Source organism: Muntiacus reevesi, chromosome 5 (genome assembly GCF_963930625.1).
Source record: "Muntiacus reevesi chromosome 5, mMunRee1.1, whole genome shotgun sequence".
Taxonomy (NCBI): Eukaryota; Metazoa; Chordata; class Mammalia; order Artiodactyla; family Cervidae; genus Muntiacus; species Muntiacus reevesi.
The window spans coordinates 87,800,201-87,823,303 of NC_089253.1; the positions used below are offsets into that span (position 1 = coordinate 87,800,201).

General features: G+C 51.5%; 1 protein-coding gene across 1 annotated transcript in view; it reads right to left on the bottom strand.

Moving 5' to 3' along the window:
* Positions 1-3,104: 3,104 nt before the first annotated feature.
* Positions 3,105-23,103, bottom strand: part of TNFRSF8 (TNF receptor superfamily member 8) — a 33,819-nt gene continuing 13,820 nt past the window's right edge. The window contains exons 6-12 of the mRNA XM_065937137.1: positions 21,227-21,326; positions 20,795-20,940; positions 18,847-18,948; positions 18,660-18,713; positions 11,332-11,357; positions 7,005-7,188; positions 3,105-3,349 (exon numbers count right to left, since the gene is read on the bottom strand). Coding sequence (XP_065793209.1) covers positions 3,105-3,349; positions 7,005-7,188; positions 11,332-11,357; positions 18,660-18,713; positions 18,847-18,948; positions 20,795-20,940; positions 21,227-21,326 — 857 coding nt within the window. The remainder of the gene's footprint in view (positions 3,350-7,004; positions 7,189-11,331; positions 11,358-18,659; positions 18,714-18,846; positions 18,949-20,794; positions 20,941-21,226; positions 21,327-23,103) is intronic.

The window sequence follows — 23,103 nt, forward strand, 5'->3', positions numbered from 1 at the left end:
GTGAAGGCAGCATCCCTCGTCGCTGGGCAGGTAGGGCAGGGACACGTTCTCTGGCTCTCAGGTGGACCACGTGACCGGCAGCGGCTAGTTCAGTGGCCCAGCTGATTGTGAGATCTGGGTGTAGGCTGGAGTCCTGTAGGTGGGGTGGGCGAGGTCACCTCCCTCCAGCCCCCAGGGCAGACACAGTCAGAGCCGGGCTTCGGGCTGGCTGCCTGTGGTGGAGAAGAGGCCCTAGACTGCTCCTGATTGTGACAAGCTGTGAAATAAAATTCATCTTTTATGGCAAGGCAAGAGAAATTTAAACATAAGAATTCTTCTCTGCCATCTGGCTTCCCCTCTCCCCCCACTGCATTGTGTATCTGTATTATGCATCAAACCAGACTTCCATCAGCAGGAACACCAGCTCAACCAGTCACGTACTCATAGCATCAACAAGACAACTCATTAAAACACAGTATTGCTTCTTGGTCTTATAAGGGTGGGTCACATGACCCACCACAATGGCACTTAGATCTGGATGATGTAAACCGGTCAATAATATGTCATTTAATGTACAGCCCTCTGTCTCAAAAAAACTTAAACTGTGTCTTGACTTCTAATGGGTGGAATAGTCCTCAGAGCTTTCTGAGATGCTCTTCCCTGATTATAATCCTAACATTTGGCTCAAATACAGTCTTCCAATTCTTTCTTAGATAGATGAATTTTTTGTTGACACCAGGGAGGCAGACTGACCTTCCTAGCTGTGACTCTAAGCCCAAGGCTTACATTCACCCCCAGTCCTCTCTGGGTTCCCCAAGCTGGGGCGTTCATTTTGCTACTAAGTGACTCCCTTTCCCAAGCTGGGGTACTGCTAGGTTCAGCCCAGAGGGAAAAAGGATCGTGGGGAAACCATGTATCCCTCCTACCCAAAGGGAACTTTGGGACCTGAGGGCTTTATTCTGAGTATCCTCAAAGGCTGGGCCTTGGACCGACCAGGGAGGGGGCATTACACAAGGAACGGTCTGCCTCCATCCACAGGGAAAAACCTCCAGCAGTGGGAATGGCTGCCCCAGCAGACAGGAGGCTCCTTGTCCCCAGTGGCTGATGGCCTAGGTGTCTGGGGGCAGAGATAAAGGGGGAACCCCTATCCTGACCGGAGAGGGATCGCTCAAACGTACTCAAATCTCAGGGAGAATTTCCTGAGCCGTGCAATTGCTTTCTAAGGGAACTTATGAATTTTTAAAGGATCAAAGTTCTGTGACAGGCCCTCCAGCGAGGGAGCCTGTCATTCCGGGAACCATATGTCAATATCCTCAGGTCATGGCTGCAGAGCCCTTGGGGGTGGGGGGAGGGTGCAGAGCACCCATACTGTCCTTGCAAAGGGCATTTTGGCAGTTGTCCAGCCCATGTAAACATCAGGTTCTGATGTAAACTGTCTCTCCCAGTGTCCAGCGTCTCTCCAACTTTCCCCAAAACATCTGAGTGGTTTCAGAAACTACCCTTGTGATGCCTGACCCAGCCTCAACTTCCTCCAGAGACTGAGTGGGCTGGTGAGTAAACAGCAGCTTTCCCCGGCCTGCTTTCCAGAGGGTAATTCCAACAGCCTTCAGGCTGCCCAGACTGTGCATCCCGGGGCCACGGCAGACTTATCATCTGTCCACACTCCTTTTCCAAGGCTGCTTGTTTGTTGACTTGAGTCTGAGAGCCCCAAGGAGAGCAGGATGCCGCAGCCCCACGTCAGGGCACTGGATCTTTACTGTGAAACGCAAAAATCCTGAAGTCCAGATTGAACCACAAAATGTTCTTTGTTTTCCGGCAGAATGTCTGGGTGAGACCAGGGAGCTTTTTGACATCCCCATGAGCATGCACATCCAAATCGCCTTTAGGGCTTCCCAGGTGGCTCAGTGGTAAAGAACCCACCTGCTAAGGCAGGAGCTGCAGGACATGCGGGTTCACTCCCTGGGTGGGGAAGGTCCCCTGGAGGAGGAAATGGCAAGCCACTCCAGTAGTCTTGCCTGGAGAATCCCACAGACAGAGGAGCCTGGTGGGGTCACACCTTGTGGGGTCCATGGGATCGCAAAGACTCAGACATGACTGAGCACATACACCCAGTCTCCATCACGGGCGCTGAGCGGCTGGAGCCCGAGGCTGGGCCTGGGACCATCAGGGTCTGTGTACCTGGCAGCTCTATGAAGGATGTATCTTCGTGACCCAAGACAGAGCACGTGGTCCCCACAGAGCAGGCAAGAACCCAGGAAGGGCCCACGGTTCCCCTTCTTCATTTAGCAAGGAAGCCCCCTGGGTGAAGCAGAGCAGGGCCCTTCTCCAGGCAGCAGTTGGGTGGGCAGGGCCTCTGTCTGGGCCAGGGCGCCATGGCAGCTGAGAATCTTCAGGTAGCTGGGTCCTGGATGCCTCTTGCTTCAGGGACAGTGACATGCCCTGGGCCATGGGCCCACTGTGGAACAGGCTGCAGAACTCTGACAGACTGGCAAGACTAGGAGGGTCCCAGTGGCCCAGGTAGGGCTGGAGGCCAGACTGGGGACTCACGTCTGCACAGAGCGCAGCGCTGTGGCTGCGGCCAAGATGGGGCAGGCGGACAACACCCCATTACTTGACTTCCCTTCTGATTCAGGAGAAACAAGTACAGGCATTGGCTCCATGTCCGCAGGGCCACTCACAGTAACTAGGGGTGGCTGGCACAGCAGTGAGGCCTGGAGGGCATCACTCCTGAGGCCAGGGTGATGGAGAAAGTGGGGTCTGGGGGCGGGGGAGATGTGCCTCGTGGCCTCAGCCTCTGCTTGGTGTGTGTTTGACACCCAGGACTCTGGGGCATCTTCTTGGCAGCAGCGGAAGGCACGGGACCCAGGCCCTCCTGGTCATTCAGATCCAGCCCCTTGGTTGTCTCTGCCGCACAGGCCCGGGCTCCCGAAGGTCTGGGTTGGGAGGCAGCTGGGTGGGGATACAAGTATAGAACAGCAGAACCTCCCGTATAGACAGGCTGGGTCCACCACTGGATGCTGGAACCTCACTTCAGGCCAGATGGGCCTCTGACACCCGGTGGTACCACCAGGGCCACCGTGGCCTTCCAGAGGCACCCAGCTGCCCTCTCAGCCCCAGTCCAGCCCTCATTTCTCAGAGACGGTCGTGGGCAAGGGGTCCTCCTTCCCTTCCTCCTCCACCGAGAACATAACGTCCCCACAGCTGCCCAGCGGTGGCTCCGTCTCCTGCTCCGGGTAGTGGGAGGCATAGTCCGTCTCCAGCTCCTCCTCCAGCTCGGGCCCGGCTGACCCCACTGGGCCTTGGCCCTCAGGCACCTCCGCCTTCACGGTCCCCACAATCACAGTGTCGGCTTTCATGATGTAGATGTTCTCTGCAAGGCAAGAGGGTGGGGGAGATGAGAAGACCAGGGTCCCAGCTATACAGAAACCAGAAGGCAGAGGAGGGTCCCCATCCTAGCTCTGCCACTCCTGCTGTGTGGCCTCAGGGAGAAGGTACAGCCTCTCTGATTCACAATAAACCCCACTGACTTCACAGGTGTCCTGGGCTTCAAAGGAGATAAAACAGCTAGCAGTTGCCTGCTGAGGGGTTAAGGACTGGAGGTGCTCCTGATTTTCTTGATATTTCTGCAGGGATGGGGCAGAAGAGGAGAGGACAGGGTTAGAAGAGAAAGCAAGAAGTGGGGAGAAATCAGGGAACAACGACGTTGATATCAAGAGCACCACTGAACACCGGCAGAGTTTAGCCTTGCTGGATGCCGCCTTGGATGTTTCCCACACATTAGCCTCCGAATCTTCGCATCACTTCCACAAGGTAGATGGCCTATGATTATACGATCCCCATTTACAGATGGAGCTCAGGGATGTTAAATGACCTGTCCAAGGTCACCAGGTAGTCAGTAGAAATCCCCAAAGAAACTCCACCCTGCCCAGCTTCCCTTTCAGCACCTATTCACATGCCTAAAGCAGAAATCTGGGGATTGCGGGGGCAGGAGGAGGAGAAGGGGGCCGCGGCAACATGTCTTGGTTTTCCTGAGATTCAGTTTTCAAAGTTCTGAGTCCCAGGAACTTCTTCAGTCTAGGCAAACCCAGACCACATCCTACAGAAACCTCAACCCTGTTAATAATCGCCAAAAGCCTGAGATCTGGACAGCTTTGCAGGGGCTGGTATATCTTGGTGTTTATTGCTTATTGCTGTGTGCCTGCCTAGCAAACAGGAGGGCTGCCTGTGTGAATTGCATGGATGAATAACCAGTCCAGCCTGTTAGCGATATTACCCACCCCACCACTGACCTCCTGCTTCCAGGGCTTTGGAGTCTCAGGGGAGCTAAGTAAGCTGCCAAAGAAACTGGGAAGTAGGGAGCCTGGCTTTCACCCAGATCAGCCAACTGCAAACTCCAGCAGCCCAGTTTCTGATGGCCTTGAGCTCAGGGCAGGGTGCCAGCTCCCAGCCCCTCAGCCCTAGAACTCTCTCTGGAGTCTAAATGGGGAAGCTATCAAGAGGGAACTTGAGAGCTAGGGTGGAGTGCAGGATGCCTGGGGCTCAGGATGCCTGCCTCGCTGGGGAACCCAGTTACACCCCTCTGATTCAGGAACCCCCCCCCAAAGATTCTTGGGACCCCTGCACCCTCAACCCCATTGCATAATCCAGTTTTTCTGTTTTGGATACCTCTAGGAGAGAGACAAGGTTACAAGAATGAAACAAGCTGTAGGCTGGGAGCACCCTACCCCCCAAAAGAGAGAGCATGGCCTCAAGTCACACACCCTCCACTAAAGCCTGCAGAACCTGACCAGAAGGGCTAGCAAAAAATAGAAGCCAGTGATGGTGAGGTGAGGGAAAACACAGAAGAAACCAGGAGGGCCAGAGATGAAAGAGACAGACAGACAGACATAGAGGAGGAGGGGTATGAATGAAGCGGGGTGTGTTTGTCCAGGTAGAAGCAGCCAAAACTGGGGGGCCGGGCTGTCACCCCCTCACATTCCTTGGGTCCTGATTCCTTGGGCTCTGTCCACCACCACAGGGATGTCCGCTTCCCAGCTGGGAGGGAGAGGGTCTTCCAGAAGCTGCTTGGATTTTCTGCCCCATTCAGGGCTCCAGCATCCAAGGAAGTCGTCTTGGTTGGGGGCAGAGGGGTGGTGGTGAAGGTGAAGGGACAGGGTTCCCTGTGACTGGGGCCCAGGGGTAGAGGGGTAACCAGAGCGTGGTCCCCTTGGGAACTGGACCAGGGGGTACTCCTCTAGGGAGATGTCAGAAGAACAGAGGGCTCACCATCTCCTGAATGTTCCAGGAAGACCTCCTCCAAGCTTACAGACCAGGCGTATAGACCGGGCTGCCCATGCCCCAGCCCTGCTGGGAGCCTGGTGCCTCCCTCTACCCACCCCTGCCGAACACTCCCAGAGCCCCAGCCCTATGGTTCCAGGCACTGTGCTCAGCAAGGACTCAAACACTCAACTAGCACTTCTCAGGAAATTTGCAGGAGGATGTCTTCAGCAGCATTTTCCAAAATACATCCTTTTCCAATAAAACTTGCTGAAAGCTGCAATTCCAAAAGTTTCAATTTGGCGCTAATGGCTCTGCCCTGAAGAGTTCCATCCACCAACCCCTGCTACAGAATTGTGTAGGACAATCACAAATGCCTCTGCGGGATGATCTCAGTGATGGTTAACCCTCCAGAGAAGACAGAGATGGATCCCATTAAGACCTTGCCCCTCGGGGAGCTCAAAGCCAGGTGGGGTGGGGAGGAAGCTGCAAACACAGTCACACTGCCGGGAGCTGAGGACACAAGGCGGAGAGGCCTGGGTTCTGGGGGTACCCAGAGGGTGTCTCCTAGACAGGAGAGTGGAGAGGGCAGGGAAGGCTTCCTGGAGGAGGAGGCAAGTACGCAAGGTCCTGGGACATCAGGAATTTATTTAAGACTTCCCCTGGCAGTCCAGTAATTAAGACTCCTCACTTCCCCTGCAAGGGGCATGGGTTCGATCCTTGGTCAGGGAACTAAGATCCCACAGGCTAAGGGGTGCGGTCAAAAATGAAAAGAATTGACTAGATTCAAGGAGGTGGAGTTGACTATTTCAGGTGAGGAAGAAGCTCCCACGGAGAAGCTCAGATGTGAGAGAGGGCTCCAAAAATTAGAAAACTGCCACTGAGCAAGAGGAGCAGAACTGTGGGGTTGGGAGGCAGGCGAGCCTAGTGGGAAGGAGAAAAAGCAGCCTGGAATTCACACTGCAGGGAGCAGGGACTCCCTGGAGGGCTTCAAGCAGGGGTATAATATGGGCAAGTATCCATTTTGGTAGAAGCGCTCTTGATGTACCAGGGTGAGGGGAGGAGGAGGAAGGAGACTCAAGAGTGGAAGGTTCGCCTTGGCTGGAGGGAGGCTGCAGTTCAGGGCACCAGAGGAAATCACTTCTTCATCCTGAACCGATGTTTCTCCAATTGTAAAACAGAGGGACTGACTCGATCCTCAGGAGAGGTGACCAGAGCGCAGTGCCCAAATGTGAACACATCAGCCAAGCGGCAGCTGTTGGCTGACTTCTCTCCTGACATCTCCCTCCACCCGTCTTAGGGGCCCTGTGTTGGGGGCTGGATGGTGTTTACTTCCCCTCTAATAAGAGCAGACACCAGGCAGAGGGAGCCCCGCACCCACTAGGACAACTTTGCAAACATCATTTCATAAATTCTCATAATGACCCTGGGAAGTCAGAACTATTGACTACATTTGGTTTGGTGGTGGTGGTTTAGTCGCTAAGTCATGTCTGAATCTTGCAACCCCAAGGGCTGTAGCCCGCCAGGCTCCTCTAGTTTACAGAAATTTAAATTGGGATGAAGAGGCGGAGCATGCTGCAGATACCCCTGAGAATGGCTTAACTCCTTCATGAAAAGCATCTCCTACTTATAAAAGCCGGTGGGGGAGCCCCTGCCTCTTCCTTGCTGAGCTTTCCATCCCCAGGGTCTCTGGTCCCTTGTTAGGGGCTCAGGGTCCATCTTCTGCTGCCCCCTGAGCACTCCAGGACCCCCCAAACAGGCCGACTCACCAATCTTGTTGTTGGTATGCTCCATGGTCCCTCGGGGTTCAGGTAGGTCTGTGGGTGATGGGGGGTTGCTGACTGGGCTGGCCTCCAGCAGCCGCAGGCTCTCCAGGCAGGTCTCCACAGCTGGGCGGCTCAGTAAGCCCTGCTCCTCATTGCCTGGGTCTGCCACTGATATGCTCTTGGTCAGCTGCAGTGGGCAGAGGAAATGGTGCTGAGGCAGGACCCCAACCTCCCCCAGTCTCTGTGCTGGGGAACCCCTGTTTCTTCATCTCCATAGACCCCAGCGAGTCTCCCTCTCTGCTTTAAAGCCACCATGTGCTACCCTGGGCTTCTCAGCATGGATGACCTGATGTTCCTGCACATGGGACCCTCTGAAGGCACCTCGTTTTAACTGGCACTAAAAAAGGATAGTGGAGCATCGCATACAATGCTTACCATGTATGTGGCCCTCAGCACGTGCTAATCCTTAACAACCACTCTGCGTGAGTGCTTGCTAAGTCACTTCAGTCGTGTCTGACTCTGCAACCCTAAGGACTGTAGCCCGCCAGGCTCTTCTATCCATAGGATTCTCCAGGCAAGAATACTAGAGTGAGTTGCCAAGCCCTCCTCCAGAGGATCTTCCTGACCTAGGGATGGAACCTGAGTCTCTTATGTCTCCTGCATTGACAGGTGGGTTCTTTACCACTAGCACCCCCTGGGAAGCCCAACTAGTCTACAAGGTGGTTAATATCTCCCCTTTTTACAGATCAAGAAACTGAGGCACAGAAGAGTCAAGTAGCTTGCTCAGGGTTAGTTAGTAACTGTCTGGCCAATACTGGAACCCCAGTGTCTCCCTTTGGAATCCATACATGTTTGCTCAGTCTACAAGTGTCAGCTCTAGGCCCATCCCAATTCCCCTGCTCCTGGGACAGCAGTCTTTTATGATCACACTAATGTACTAAAAACAGATATGTTTCAGGAAAATGTTGGTTTTGGTTTTGACCATTCCATAAGTGCCAAGGAGAAGTGGTCTCGTGAAATGTTCTAACATAAATACCATTTACCTTCAGGCTTCAAAAGGGAATGAGTTTGAATAATTCCAAAAATATAGTTACATAATCCTTCATATTCTTTTAAAATAATTTGAAGTCTAAAAGATGGTAGTCTTAAGAAGTTATTATTTACGCACTGGACCATGTGACCAAAATATATTTGATTATCTTTGCTGTTGTTGTTGTTCAGTTGCTCAGTTTTATGCGACTCTTTGCGACCCCACGGACTGCCTCACGCCAGGCTTCCTTGTCATTCAGCATCTCCTGGAGCTTGCTCAAACTCATGTCCATTGAGTCGGTGATGTCATCTAACCATCTCACCCTCTGTTGTCTCCTCCTGCCTTCAATCTTTCCCAGCATCAGGATCTTTTCTAATGAATTGGCTCTTCGCATCAAGTGGCCAAAGTATTGGAGCTTCAGCATCAGTACTTCCAATGAATATTCAAGATTGATTTTCTTTAGGATGGACTGGTTTGATCTCCTTGCAGTCCAAGGGACTCTCAAGAGTCTTCTCCAACACCACAGCTCAAAAGCATCAATTCTTTGGCAATTAGACTTCTTTACGGTCCAACTCTCCCATTCATACAAGACTACTGGAAAAACCATAGCTTTGAGTAGAGGGACCTTTGCCGGCAAAGTAATGTCTCTGCTTTTTAATATGCTATCTAGGTTTGTCATAGCCTTTTTTCCAAGAAGCAAGCATCTCTTAAATTCATGGCTGCAGTCACCATCTACAGTGATTCTGGAGCCTAAGAAAATAAAGTCTGTCACTGTTTCCATTGTTTCCCCATCTATTTTCCATGAAGTGATGGGACCGGATGCCATGATCTTAGTTTTTTGAATGTTGAGTTTTAAGCCAGCTTTTTCACTCTCCTCTTTCATCATCAAGAGGCTCTTCAGTTCCTCTTCACTTTCTGTAATAAGGGTGGTATCAGGGGTTATTGATATTTCTTCCAGCAATCTTGATTCCTACTTGTGCTTCATCCAGCCCAGCATTTCACATGATGTACTCTGCACATTAAGTTAAATAAACAGGGTGACAATAAACAGCCTTGATGTACTCCTTTCCCAATTTGGAACCAGTCCGTTGTTCCATGTCCAGTTCTAACCGTTGATTCTTGACCTGTGTAAGGTTTCTCAAGAGACACGTAAGGTGGTCTGGTATTCCCATCTCTAAGAATTTTCCAGTTTGTTGTGATCCTCATGGTCAAAGGCTTTGACATAGTCAATAAAGCAGAAGTAGATGGTTTTCGGGAATTCTCTTGGTTTTTCTACACTTGATCTTAGCCAAAAGGCCAAGAAGCAATTCTTGGTTTTTCTATGATCCAACAGATGTTGGCAATTTGATCTCTGGTTTCTCTGCCTTTTTTAAATCCAGCTTGAACATCTGGAAGTTCTTGGTTCATGTACTGTTGAAATCTAGGTTGGAGAATTTTGAGCATTACTTTGTTACCGTGTGAGATGAGTGCAATTGTGTGATAGCCTGAACATTCTTTGGCATTGCCTTCCTTTGGGATTGGAATGAAAACTGACCTTTTCCAATCCTGTGGCCACTGCTGAGTTTTTCAAACTTGCTGGCATATTGAGTGCAGCGCTTTCACAGCATCATCTTTTAGGATTTAAAATAGCTCAACTGGAATCCCATCATCTCTACTAGCCTTGTTTGTATCTTACAAATCATTAAATACCTTTTTCATGAAACTTCTTGATATCGTAACAGCAACTCATCTGACCCAAGCATGTTTGAATGTGATCTCTCATGATTTGAAATTGAACCTATAGTGTGCTTCCATCTATTATGTTTAAAAATAGACAATGGAGGCTTCCCTGGTGACTCTGTGGTAAAGAATCGCCTGTCAATGCAGGGGACACAGGTTCAGTCCCTGGTCTGGGAAGATTGCACATGCCACAGAGCAACCAAGTCCAGGCACCACAACTCCTTAAGGCTGTGCGCTCTAGAGCCCGTGCTCTGAAACAAGAGAAGCCACTGCAACGAGAAGCCCATGCACCACAACTAGAGATTAGCCCTTGCTCACTGCAACGAGAAAAAGCCCATACGTAGCAACAAAGATCCAACGCAGCCAAATAAATAAATAAAACTTTAAAAATACTATTTAAAAAAAAGAAAGGAACAGAAGAACTGGTAAGTGGGGGGAAAGTGGTCAAACCATACATACCTGAGACCTGATCATATGGTATGTTTCATCCTGTCCCCTCTCAGCTGTGGAAAGCAGTGCCGCTCTTCTCCCCAAGCCCCTACACTGGTCCCTGCACTGCCCCTGAGAGGCCAGCACAGAGCAGGGCCCCAAGCGAAGCCTGGCAAGGACCTGGTGTACATGCCCCATGCAGGATGGCTGCAGGGTCGGCGGTACCATGTGCAAAGCCCCTGGCCCAGCGCCTTGCACAGCGAGTGCATCATAAAAGGCAGGTGAAGATGGCCTTGCTAGGAGTCAGCTCAGGGTAACAGCTCAGAGCACCTGCTTTGGAGTCACACACAACAGCCCTCAAATCCCAGCTGACCTATTTTCCAACTGTGGAATCACCTTTCCTGTCTGGGCCTCTGTTTCCTCTCAGACAACAGTACCAACCTCAGTGTGTTGCCAGGACAAACCGGAACAACTTGGAGAAACACAAAGCCAGATGCCGAGCTCACGGTAAGTGCTCCAAGCACACACATGTGCTCAGTCACGTCTGACTTTTTACGACCCCACGAAGTGTAGCCCGCCAGGCTCCTCTTCCATGGGATTCTCCAGGCATGAGTACTAGAGTAGGTTGCCATTTCCTCCTCCAGGGGATCTTCCCGACCCAGGGATCAAACCTCCATCTCTTGCATTGCAGGCGGATTCTTTACCACTCTGCCTCCTGGGAAGTGCTCCATACATGCTAGCTAAAGTTTCAAAAGTTTGTGCTAATGACTTGACATCCCAGCTTTGAGGATGAGACTCACAGAGGGGAAAATGAACCCAGCCTTCCCTCAGACCACACCAGGCACCCGAATGGTCAAAACCAGACCTGCCCTCTGGCAGGCCCTTCTGGAAGTCCCCAGCAGGATGAGCCAGGAGCCGAGGCTGCCGTGGGGGCGGGGTTGCTCATCCCCCGCCAGGGCCTGGCTGAGGCCCCACTGCGTTCAGAGCTCCCTGCGTGGGGCAGACCCAGCCTGAACTTGCAGGGGAACCTGCACCTGGGCCGTGGGAGGGAAAGGACCCACCCAGTCACTGTCAGAACCAGCAGCTCTGATGGAGGAGGAGTCATATGTAGGGGCACAAAGCTGGGGTGGGGGCAAGGGAAAGGCTACTTACTATCGGGTTCCTCCCCGGCTTGGAATCTGCAAGGAGAAAAAGAGCAGTCACTTCACCAAGGGTCATCTGGCAGCTGCCTGGCCCTGCCCCACCCCACTGCGGGCACGTGCCCCCTCCACTGCCCCCAGGGTGGAAGCTGGTCCTTCCTCAGACCTCACTCTGGAGAACAGTGGATGGGTTTCAGGCCCGGGGCACAGGACCTCACTTTCCGGACAGCCAGAGAACAGGGCAGTCATCTCTCTCCCAGCCACCAAGCCCCTCAGCACTCCGGACCCCATCCACCCACTCCCACAAACCCACAGGAGTGGTTCAGGACCAGCGCGCACCCCAGCTGGAGCCGAAGAGGCTCTGGCAGGGTCAGAAGTTGGTCTGTGGCTGCTCCCATCAGGGGCAGAAGAGGCCAGAGCCCCCCAGAGCAACATGTGAAACTCAACCCACACAGGAGGATCTCATGGTGATAGAGAGAGGGTGGTGGGTCCAGAGGATCCTTTCTGAGCCCCTGCGTCAGACATGTCTAAAGCCGGATGGCTGCAGAGCCCTTTAGGCTCTGGCCAGCGCGAATTCGGCCCTCTATCACACGTGCCCGAAACAGTCCACGCAACCAGTCTCACCGGTCATCACACTTCCGATAGTGTGGGCTCGGGACACCCCTGGTGGGCTCCGGCCACAGTGATCCTCAGGGCACAACCTTCAACTTCTCACCCTAAACCCCACCCTCCTCTCCAACTTCTCTCTCCAATTAAACAGGGCGTCAGGTCAAGGCCAAGTATATGTTGACCCTTAAGCACAGCCAGATGGAAAACTGGAAAAGCTAGAGGTGGTACCCGGAGACATGTTTACACCAGGGTGAGTCAGCTCCCAGGCGCTGAGTGCTCTGGGAGCGCACAGCCCCTTACACTCCCAAGGGGACCACCCACAGGGTCTTGACTTTTGTTGCCTTTAGGTGTGGACACCTGGGCAGAGAACTGGCATATGAAGAGGCCAGCCAGCTGAGTCATCTCTGGAACTCTGACCTCAGCTGCTCAGGGGAACCAGCCTCCTCAAATCCTAGCAGAAATGCACACTGGGGGCCAACCAGCCACAATAAAACAACACAATGGGCAATTTGAACCTGCTGTGTAGACACCAGGTCACTCTGGGGGACAATCTTCCATGTCCATTTTAAATGACCATCCACAGGTAAAGTGTCTAAAGGGGAAATGGACCAGAATCATGGTCAAGAGAAACATATGTGTAAAATGACACAATGGTTGATTACTGAGTTAACAAACAAATCTGGGAACTGCTGTTCCCAGCAGAGCAGTCACCTTAGGAGGCTCGTGGCTCTCTCCCACGAGGTGGCCACTGTCCAGTGCCCAAGCCAGCATTTTGAGAAGGGTTGTCCAGCCTGAGGCACATTCTTTTAAATGAAGTCAGAGAAGCCAAATCTTTATCCTTTGAGAGTGATTTTTGAGTTCTGCAAACAGCCAACTGTCATTTGGCAGCAAGTCATTGAGGGGAGAAAGTATGTGACAAAGTAACAAGACAGAATAAACAAAAATGATAAAACGCAGTCCTGGAGAGGATGTAAACAGGAGGGGGTAAATAGGAACACAGCTGCTCATGCCCTGTGAACTGCTTCCCTCTTTCTCAAGAACCATCTGGCAGTGAAAACTTCACACACTTTGACTTAGTAATCCCTCTTCGGGGACACACCCTCAGGAAATAACTCAAAGGAAAGTAACCAGGCTGTGCACAGCAGTGGAGCCTACAATAAGCAAAAAACTGAAAAGGAGCCAGATGCCAAACAAGGAAGCGGCTTAGTAGTCCTGCATTGGAGGCCTGCCTAGCCATGTAATCCCAGCACAATCCTTCACCTCTCCCAGTCTTAGTTCTCTCGTATGGAAAAGGGGCAAGATCACGCCCCTTTGGAGGGTTTTTATAAAGATTAAATGAGATCTCAGAAGAGAAGGTGCCCAGGAATCAATAATGTTGAGAGCATATTCTCTCTTTATTTTTTTTGGTTTCTGTGGGTTTTATTGGGATAAGTTAACAAAAATCAAGATTTCATCAGCCATCGTTTCTTAATTTATAAACTCAGCAGAGACTCTGGTCCGTATATGAAAATATGAAAATATTAGTCACTCAATCATGTCCGACTCTTTGTGACCACATGGACTATACAGCCCAGTCCACTAGGCTCCTCTGTCCATGGAATTCTGCAGGCAAGAACACTGGAGTGGGTAGACATTCCCTTCTCCAGGGGATCTTCCCGACCCAGGGATGGAACCCAGGTCTCCCGCATTGCAGGTGGGTTCTTTACCATCTGAGCCCCCAGGGAAGCCCCCTGGTCCACATATGTGTACATACAAAACATAACACATTTCAACATAAACAGAGTCCCACTGGGACATTTTGCCAGTTAACAGAAAGCCAATTTTCCCTTCCCCCAAAAGTCTTCAAAATTGAGTCCTCACTGTTTCTCGGTGGAACTAGTCCCTTGTGGCTAGGGACACTGGAGGTCTATCCCATCTACTAAACCAAAAAAGAATTGTTTTCAAGTTTTAATTTGAGAGCATATACTCTTGATAGGTTGTGATGAAAATGACACTGGACTCATATGGTCTTCCTCCTCCAAACCCATGACTCCAATCTAATCAGGACAAAAACCCTAGACCGATTCCAACAGAGGATCATCCTATAACTTAACTGACCAGCACTCTTCAAAACTGCCAAGGTCATCAAAAGCTAGGAATGCCAGAAACTGTCAGAGGCCAGAGGAGCCTAAGGCACAAATGTAAAGTGGGATCCTAGGTGGGATCCTGGAGCAGTCGAAACATGTTAGGCAAAGCTAAGTAGACCTGAACAGAGTATGGGATTCAGATAATAGTAGTGTATCAGTATTGCTTTTATTGTGACAAATGTACTGCAGTAGAATAAGATGTTTATAATAGAGGAAATTGGGTGTGGGCTATATTTCCACTAACTTCTCAAATTTTCTGTAAGTCTAAAACTTCTCTTTAAAATGAAGTCTGTTTAGGCTTTTTAAATTAAAACATTTAAAAGGGAAGGAAAAAAACCAAAAAGGAAGGTGGCTAGAATGCTCCCTAGCACCTAGGGGCCCCAGGATACTCCCGTAGATTGACAGTCCATCACACTGAAAAGAAAGCCAGCTTTCAATACTCTCTCAGAAACCAGCATAAAATAATGCCAAGGTGAAAAGGCAGAATCCAGATGGTATCAACCTCAGCCTACAGCAGTGTTACAAGCTGCCTATGTTCTTTAAAAGACCTAGAATGAATGGTGCCAACTGTAGAGGTCAGATTTCGTAAGTGCTTTTTCCCTCAAAAATTTTGCTTCAGTTCCCCGTCTTCATTCATTGGTAACCTTGCTTTTTTGGAATAATCGCAATCTTCTCACAAATGTGTCCAGCATCCCAGGACACAAATCCAGCGACAAACTGGGCATTGGCAGCCCCCTCCGTCCCCAAAGAGAAGTGCTTGGCTTCCCAGAGCTGATCTGAGGGCTGCTCAAGCCAAGCTCGTGGGTTCTGACACCCAAGTTATCCGTCCTTTCCATCCCTGTTGCTCTCTGCTGTCAGTTCCATCCCTTCTCTGGCCTGGGGTTCTGGCTGCTGTGGGAAGTGGAACAGACCCAAGGAAGCAGTTTGGCAACAGGCAGCCTTAGATTCCAATCCAGGAAGGGGCAGGGAATTATTACAAGCTAAGCTGGGAACACAGTAACGGAGTGCTCCAGGGAACCCCCTGGCGGTCCAGCGGTTGGGACTCAGCACTCTGACTGCCAAGGGCTGGGGTTTGATCCTTGGTCAGAGAACTAAGATCCCACAAACTGCATGGCCCAGCCAAAAAAAAGGAAAAAAAAAAAAATTCCTTCAATTAAAAAAAAAAAACTGACTTAAAAAAGAGATGAGTTCCAAACACGGAAAGATAGAACCAAAAGGACACAGGAGCCAGCTTGAAGGGGCCCTCACTGGCATCACCCGGGACAATTTGAACATCAAATTAAGCAACAATGACGGCAGAGTAAGAAAGGAATCACACATCCAGACAGACAAACATACAGAAATGGAGGAAAGGCTGCTGACGCACCAGTTACTCACAGAGCCTCAGAGTACCTCCCCTCACCTTAGCGATGACCACAGAGGAAAGAGGACTGCATGCTGGAGAAGGCTGGCAGACACCACGCTAATCCAGGGCTTATGGTGAACATGCGGGGGAAGCGGCAAAGGGAAAGCTGGCCGGGGGTGGGGATGGGGTGGATACCTCACTCCAGAGTCAGGCAAACCTAGGGTGAGGGGCAGTCACAGAATCACTGGTGGAATCTTCCAAAATGGCAAGGTCATGACCGGGAGGGAGAAACTCAGACTAGAGGGGACACAAGACACAGTGGCCAAATGCAACAGGGGAGGCTGGACTGCATTCAAGGTACTGTTAGCAATGCACGAAGAAACTCGACTGGGGTCTGAGAACTAGCTGGTAGTGATACAGCAAAGCGAAGTCTCTGATGTTGATGATTTCACTGCGGTTGTGTGAAATACACACTCAGGTATTCAGGGGTGAAAAAGCATGAAGTCAGTAACTTACTCTCAAAATAGTTCAGGAAAAATAGGTTCACCATACTTTTCTGTATGTTTGAAGTTGTTTCAAAACAAACGAAGCAATGTTTCCAACTTAAAACTGCCTGAAGTAACAGATAAAGTAATGATGACAGTGTCTTTCTAAATGAAGGGTTAAAAGACTTTCACCCAGTGTTTTTCAACCAGGAGAGAAGAGACGTTTCCCCTCCAGGGCACATGTGGCAGTACCTGGAGACATTGCTGGCTGTCACAGATGGGAGGTGCTGCCAGTATCTGGTGGATCTACAGACCAGGACTGCCTGGCATCCTGTAACACACAAGACAATCCCCACAGCAAAGGCTCCCAGGCAGGTGTCAACAGTGCCAGGGTACCCTTTATGCAAAAATCTAACCAGCACCACCAACAAAATCCTGGTCGGCCGTACTGCTCATTAACCAAGTGGCCTTAGACAAGCTTCTTCCTCTTCCTGTGCCTCAGCTTTCTCATCTGAGAAATGGGTATAACAGGCCTCTGGGAGGAATAAGATGAGAACACACGGGTACTGATGGAGATGCCTGCCCCTGAGGACACACATCACCAAGTCAAATCCATTCAGGGATGGGGGTGAGCATCAAATAGGCACCTGTCCAGATCACTGCTAACCACACCTGGGGCTCCCCGAGTCCTGGAGTTCTGAGACCAGGAGGACTGAGGCCAGATTATTCCCACTCTGCCTGAGCTGGTCAGAAAGCTTGGGAGGGCACTTGCCAGACCCAGCACAGGGCCACTAGGAGGTGCGCGGCAGATACACAAAGGAGCGGACAAGTGCACAAAGACTCCTGCACCCCTCCAGCTCCCACTGCATTCACCCTGCTGTGCACACCCACGTCTTGCACCCTGCATCACCTCCTTCCCTGGGAACCAGACCCCCAAGGACCGACAGGAAACCTGCGCGCCAGAAATGGCACCAAACAGGGTGGACGCCACTGAGGCCCAGGCTCAGTTCCTGGTAGGTCTGACTTTTTAAGAGAAGGTGCTTTTTGTCTTTTCTCTCTCTCTCTCTTTTTTTTTGTATGTGTGCGACAAAACTGCTATCATGGAGGTTTGAAGAAAAAAATAAACTGACAGCAATGGAAACTCGAATACTAGAAAAATGTCAAGAAAGCAAACGCGGGTTTCAATGAGACACTGAGCCTGACAGCTCATGGAAAAAGGCTTGAAACTGTCAAAACACAAAAACCCCCCTGCGAAGAGAACACAAGCACCTGCTTATGAAACTCATCAAACCCAAAACACGCCTCACGCACTGGGTTCGGGGGCCCAAGTCAGAAGCCAGGCCAGGGCAAAGCTTTCCGTGGGGCCTGGGGACGTGGGGAGCGAGGAGGTCTGCATTGACCGCTGGGTGTCAGGCTGGGCACTGCATGGTGGACAACCCATGGCGGGGGGTGGGGTGGGGAGGAAGAGGGTAAAGGACTGAGACCTCTGCCAGCGAGACCTGCCGTCTCCAGGACCAGTTCCTGAGTCTGGCGATGGCAACCACAGATAGCGTGGCCCTGGTCTCGTCTTCATTATGAAATGAAGAGCATCACCCATTTCCCGTGGGGCTTCTGGGTCTCTGAGACCCTCATAGGACCCTGCCTTGAAACCAGAAAGGAAGCTCAAACCATTTATGTTAGCTCCTTCCCCTGTGGTCAGGGCCCATACACAGTAGGTGCTCAATCAATGCTTGTGGCATGTTGAGGAGGACCTTGTCCTGCCTTGAAAGATGTCGCCCAGGGGAGAGGAGATACTTGGCACAAGATGGCTGGGGTCCCTCCTCCCGCCCCCTGCCAGGTGAGAGCTGAGTCTGCTGCCTGGATGGGTGGGGCATGGAAAGCTGCCTGGAAGAGGTGGCCAGGGATCAGAGCGAAGAGTTCAGGTCAACCGAGAATTCAGGAAGGCCTGGATTCCTGGTGAGAAAAAAGGCCCCAGACACAGGGGAGCTGTCAGCAAAGAGCAGCCACTATCTGCGAACGCTGACTGCGTGCAGACACTGCACACAGCACTTAACAGGCCCCATCACAACAGACCCACACATCCACTCTCTGAATTAGACCCCACTTCCCAGGTAGCGCTAGTGCTAAAGAACCCACCTGCCAGTGCAGGAGACATAAGAGACATGGGTTCGATCCCTGGGTCAGGAAGATCTCCTGGAGGGAGGGTATGGCAACCTATTCCAGCATTCTTTCCTGGAGAATCCCATGGACAGAGGAGCCTGGCAGTCCATAGGATCACAAAGAGTCGGACACGACTGAGTGACTTGGTACAGATGAGGAAACTGAGACACAGAGGAATGAAGTAATTCACCCAAAGTCAATGTAGCTCATAGTGCAGAATCAGGACTCTAGCCCTGTTAGCCTGCTCCCCCCACCCCAACCCCCACACCCTGGGCACCAGCAGGAAGGAAGGGGCAGGGGAAATGACAAGGAGGCTGGGAAGGAGGGACAGAGAGAAGAGAAGAAGGGAAGGCCTCTCCTGAGGGCACGGCCAAGGAGAGAATGAAGGACAAGTTGAATTTTTGAAACTTCGTGCCCAGACCGCATCCGACGCTGAAGGGAACATGTCACATAATTTCCACCCACATTATATTCCCATCACATATGAGGTTGCACAGAAAGGAGGAGCAGCTTGTGGGAATCCCCACACACAGAGGGAGCCCCAAGGGAGTTCTGGCCCACCGTGCAGAGATGCAGTGTAGCCGCGCGCAGCCCTCTTGGACCCCTGGACACTCACCCACAGGCTCCAGCGTGGGCCGGAAGGTCTGGACTGGGTAGCACAGATGCAGCTCTGAAATAACAGCAGGAGGAGGGCTGGGGTGCCAGCCTCAGGGAGTCTCAGCGGGCAGGATGGGAAAGGGACCCAGGCCAGGCTAGCACAGGGCACCCTGCCCTCCCATGGCCCCAAGGATGCATGCACTTACTCTGTCCAATCCACTTCCTGCAGGCCCTCCGGTGGCACAGGACGAAGGAGGTGAAGCTGACGACTACCACCAGTATCAGAATCACCCAGAAAAGCACAGGTCCTGGAACACAGAGGTGCCCTGCATCCTCACCCTGACATCCTGGTAGGGAGCCAGGGGCCCTACAGTAACCACACAGGACAGCCCTCACCCCAGACTGCTTCCTCCTTCTGGACACAGACTCCACTGTTGCTGACAGGACCTGCTCTTTTCCCAAGCCAGAACAGAAAACCAGATCCTATCTATAGCTATCTGGTCCAGTCCTCACCCGCCTGTCCTTCCTCATCTGGCTCTGGGAAGCCCATGGGGGAGCTAAAGAGTTGAAGGATGCACAAACCGTTTCTAGAAGGGGAGAAATGGAGAGGTCAAGGAGGCAGAATGAAGAGGGAATTGAGGTCCAATAGAATGACATCAGAGGACTGGGGAGGAGAGCATGTGTGATTCCCAGTCCCAGGCGGCTGGCAGGTAGAACAACCAAGAGGGTGAAGTTAGGAGTCTGGCACAACTCCCAGCCCCCCCTCTAGACAGGAAGTTCCACGAGGGCAGGCACAGCATCTACTCTGCACATAAGCACACTCAGCAAGTGCTCCTTGAATGAGGAGTCAACAGCCCTATGCCATGGGCACCATGACCATCCCCATTTTACAATGGAGGGAAACTGATGTTGCAAAGATTAACAGCCCCAAGGTCACCCAGAGGGTAGGAATCATAACTCAGGCCAGGCCAGCGTGACCCCAGAGCCCATGCTGTTAACCACTATCTGGATATATTTCATTATCTCTTAGTACGTAACCTGCCCCCCCCCCTTTTTTTTTTAGCCCCTTTGTCGCTTATGAAAATCAACATATAGTTATTATTTTTTAAAATCCATGTTTAGGTGCTAAAAAAGTAGCACGCACCCAATAGCTTCCCTGGTGGCTCAGTGATAAAGAATCCACCCGCCAATGCAGGAGACGCTGATTCCTTCCCTGGGTCGGGGAAGATCCTCTGGAGAAGGAAATGGCTACCCACTCCAGGATTCTTGCCTGCTAAGAATGACTTAGCGAACGAACAATAGCAACATGTGCTAGATAAGTGCTTCTCAGACATTCCTGTGCCTATGAATCGCCTGGGGACCATGTTAAAATGCAGAGTCTGATGCAGTAAGCTGGGAGAGTCTGGTAATTTGCTTTTCTAAGTTGCTAAACTGCCAAATCCAAGACCTCGCAGAGGGCCGCTGGCTGAGAACTACCGCCGCCTAGTGTCCAACACTAGAACTGCAAGTCCTTAAAATCGCATTCCGGGAGCCGATAACGCCCCTGTAACACCATTCTCTGCTTTCTACCCTTTGCGGTATACGCTGTTAAAACGTCAGAAGGTGAGAAAGCTGAAGCTCAAAGGAAGTAAGAAACTAGTCAAGATCATGAGGTAGTGGTAGTTTAGTCACTCGGTCGTGTCCGACTCTTGTGACCCCATGGACTGTATGTAGCCCGCCAGGCTCTTCTGTTCATGGAATTTTCCAGGAAAAATTACTGGAGTGGGTTGTCATTTCCTTTTCCAGGAAATCTTCCTGACCCAAGGACTGAACCCGCATCTCCTGCACTGCAGGCGGATTCTTTACTACTGAGCCACCAGGGAAGCTGTCAAGGTCATGAGATAAGTCGCCAAGTATTTCGTGAGTAGCAATTATGGGCCGTGGAGAAGAAGCTGAGAATAAAATCCCTGCTCAGAAGAATCAAGGAACAATCTCTAGCAAGTGACAGAGCCACAGCTCCAGATCAAGAAGCCGAAGACCTGGGGTCAACTTTGTTCCCAGGACTTCCCAACCCCCACTCTTTCCCCCCACCAAGTGATGCTGTTGCCCAGTAAGAAGCCTCCCTGCTTGTGGTCGCCCGGGAGGAAGGCCCTGCTTCGTGGGGGTGATCATTACCTGAAACCAGGGCCGGCTTCCCTGTGGAGGAGAAGGAGATGGGAGCAGTGGTTGAGACTGGGATGTCCTCCCAGGCGTGGGTGACACCCCCTCCGTGCTCCTTACCAGTCAGGGAGGCGGCCGGGGAGACCAAGGAGGGGGTGGGCCTGCAGAGAGAGAGGCCAGAGGTGAGACGGACGATTGAGATGGAAACAGAGACCTGAGACCCCAGCTCCTCTGCCAACAGTCTCCGCCAGGCACTTTGAGGGCAGACCCTGGGTTTCTAGGCCTTCTGGCCTTCCATGGTGCCAGCACAGACATAGACTCACATTCTCCAAAATGACCTGCAGGCTTGGCCTAGAGATCCAGCCCAAGCCCCGTTGCCACCCCCAGCCAGCTTTGCCCCGCCCCCCACCAGGCAGGGCCAGTGGAGAGAGGGGGCCAAGGAGTCACCTGGCAGGTGCCCCACGGTCCTCCGGGCTGGTGCTGCAGTCAGGAGGGCTCCCTGGTGGAGGTGGCTCAGCCTGGGAGGTGGTGCCTGTCTCAGCCATACCTGCAGGGAGTGGGTTAGAAACAGTGGCAAGGATGGTTACCAAAGGGAAAAGCAGGGAGGAAGGGATAAACTGGGAAATGGGATTAACAGATATATACACTATTATATATAAAAGAGATAAATAGCAGGGACCTACTGTATAGCAAGGAGCAGTATTCAATATCTTATAAATCAACCATACTTCAACTTTCTAAATTAAATTTAAAAAAAAATCAGTGCCAAAGAGCCCGACGCACCAGGACTGGTGACTTCGGGGAGGCAGCACGGTGGGGCCGGAAGGACACAGCAGCCGGGCAGACCCAAGTCTGTGTCCTGGCTGTCTCCTTGCTTCCTCCCTCTCTCCTCCCTTCCCTCCGTGCAGCAACTCTTTACTGAACACCTACTATGTGCTGGGAATTGGGACAGGGCTGTGAGCAAAACAGAAAAGATTTGCACCCCTGGGGGCCAACCAGTTGGTGGGGTTCATAGACTCGGTGTCATACGAAGGCAGTTGGGTCCCTGTAACGGCAGACTCAATCTCGTCTCACTAGGGAGGCTTCCCTGAGGAGGAGTTTCTAAGCAGAGGAAACAAAAGGTGAGGAAGCCCCAGAGATGGGAGGAAGGAGATGGGTCACAGCAGCGTTCTGCATAGTCATCAAAGAAGCAGGAATGACCCCAGTGCCCATAAAATGCAGTATCTCTGAATGCTGGAATACTGTATGGCAATAAAAGAAATGAAATACTAACACAACTGGGAGCTTCCCTGGTAGCTCAGACGGTAAAGAATCTGCCTGCAATGCAGGAGACCCAGGTTCCATCTCTGGGGCAGGAAGATCCCCTGGAGAAGAGAATGACTCTCCACTCCAGTATTCTTCCCTAGACAATCCCATGGACAGAGGAGTCTGGCAAGCTACAATCCATGGGGTGGCAAAGAGTCGGACACCACGAAGTGACTAAGCGCATTAATACAGCTACAGCATGGATGAACTGCAGAAGCTCAGTGAAAGAAGCCAGACACAGAAGAATACATATTATGGAAATATCCCCAAAAAGTTAATCTAGAGTAACAGAAACTAATTTCCAGGCCAGAATACTGGAGTGGGTTGCCATTCCCTTCTACAGGGGATCTTCCTGGCCCAGGGATTGAACCCTCATCTCTCAAACTTTCTGCATTGGCAGGCAGATTTTTTACCACTAGCACCACCTGGGTAGCCATGAGTATTTGTGTATAAGCCTTTGCAAAAACATAATTTCACTTCACTTGAGTACCTAGGAAGGGGAAGGCGGTGTCACTGTGCTGACAGATTGCCTTTGGGTACCACTTCAAGCACAGTCACCTCCGATCTGACCCAGCCACCCCTTCTCACAGACGGAGAGAACCACAGAGCCAGAGCTTGAACCAGAGATCAGGGCTCCTGAGTTCCAGCCTGGAGCACTTTCCATGGGACGGCACTGCCCCCTACTGGGGACTGAGCATTTTCTTACTAGTTCATGATTAACTGCTTTACTGGAGCAGAAGGAAATGGCCCCCATTTGAAGTAGGTCCAGCCCAGCTAACAGCCTTCTCCGCCCCCATGTTCCTAGGGGGGGCGGTACCCACCCCTTCCTCTTAAGTGATACAAAGCCAACCCTCCACCTGCCCATGCTTCTCTTATAAAAATCTCTCATTATGTCTCTCAGATTTTTCCTGATTTTAACATTTTGAAGAGAAAGTAAGGCCAGGATTAATTTTCTTCTTGGATCAGTAGGGTCCTGAGGAACCTCCGCTTTTTGGAGGTCTCCACATAGACAGGAGGAG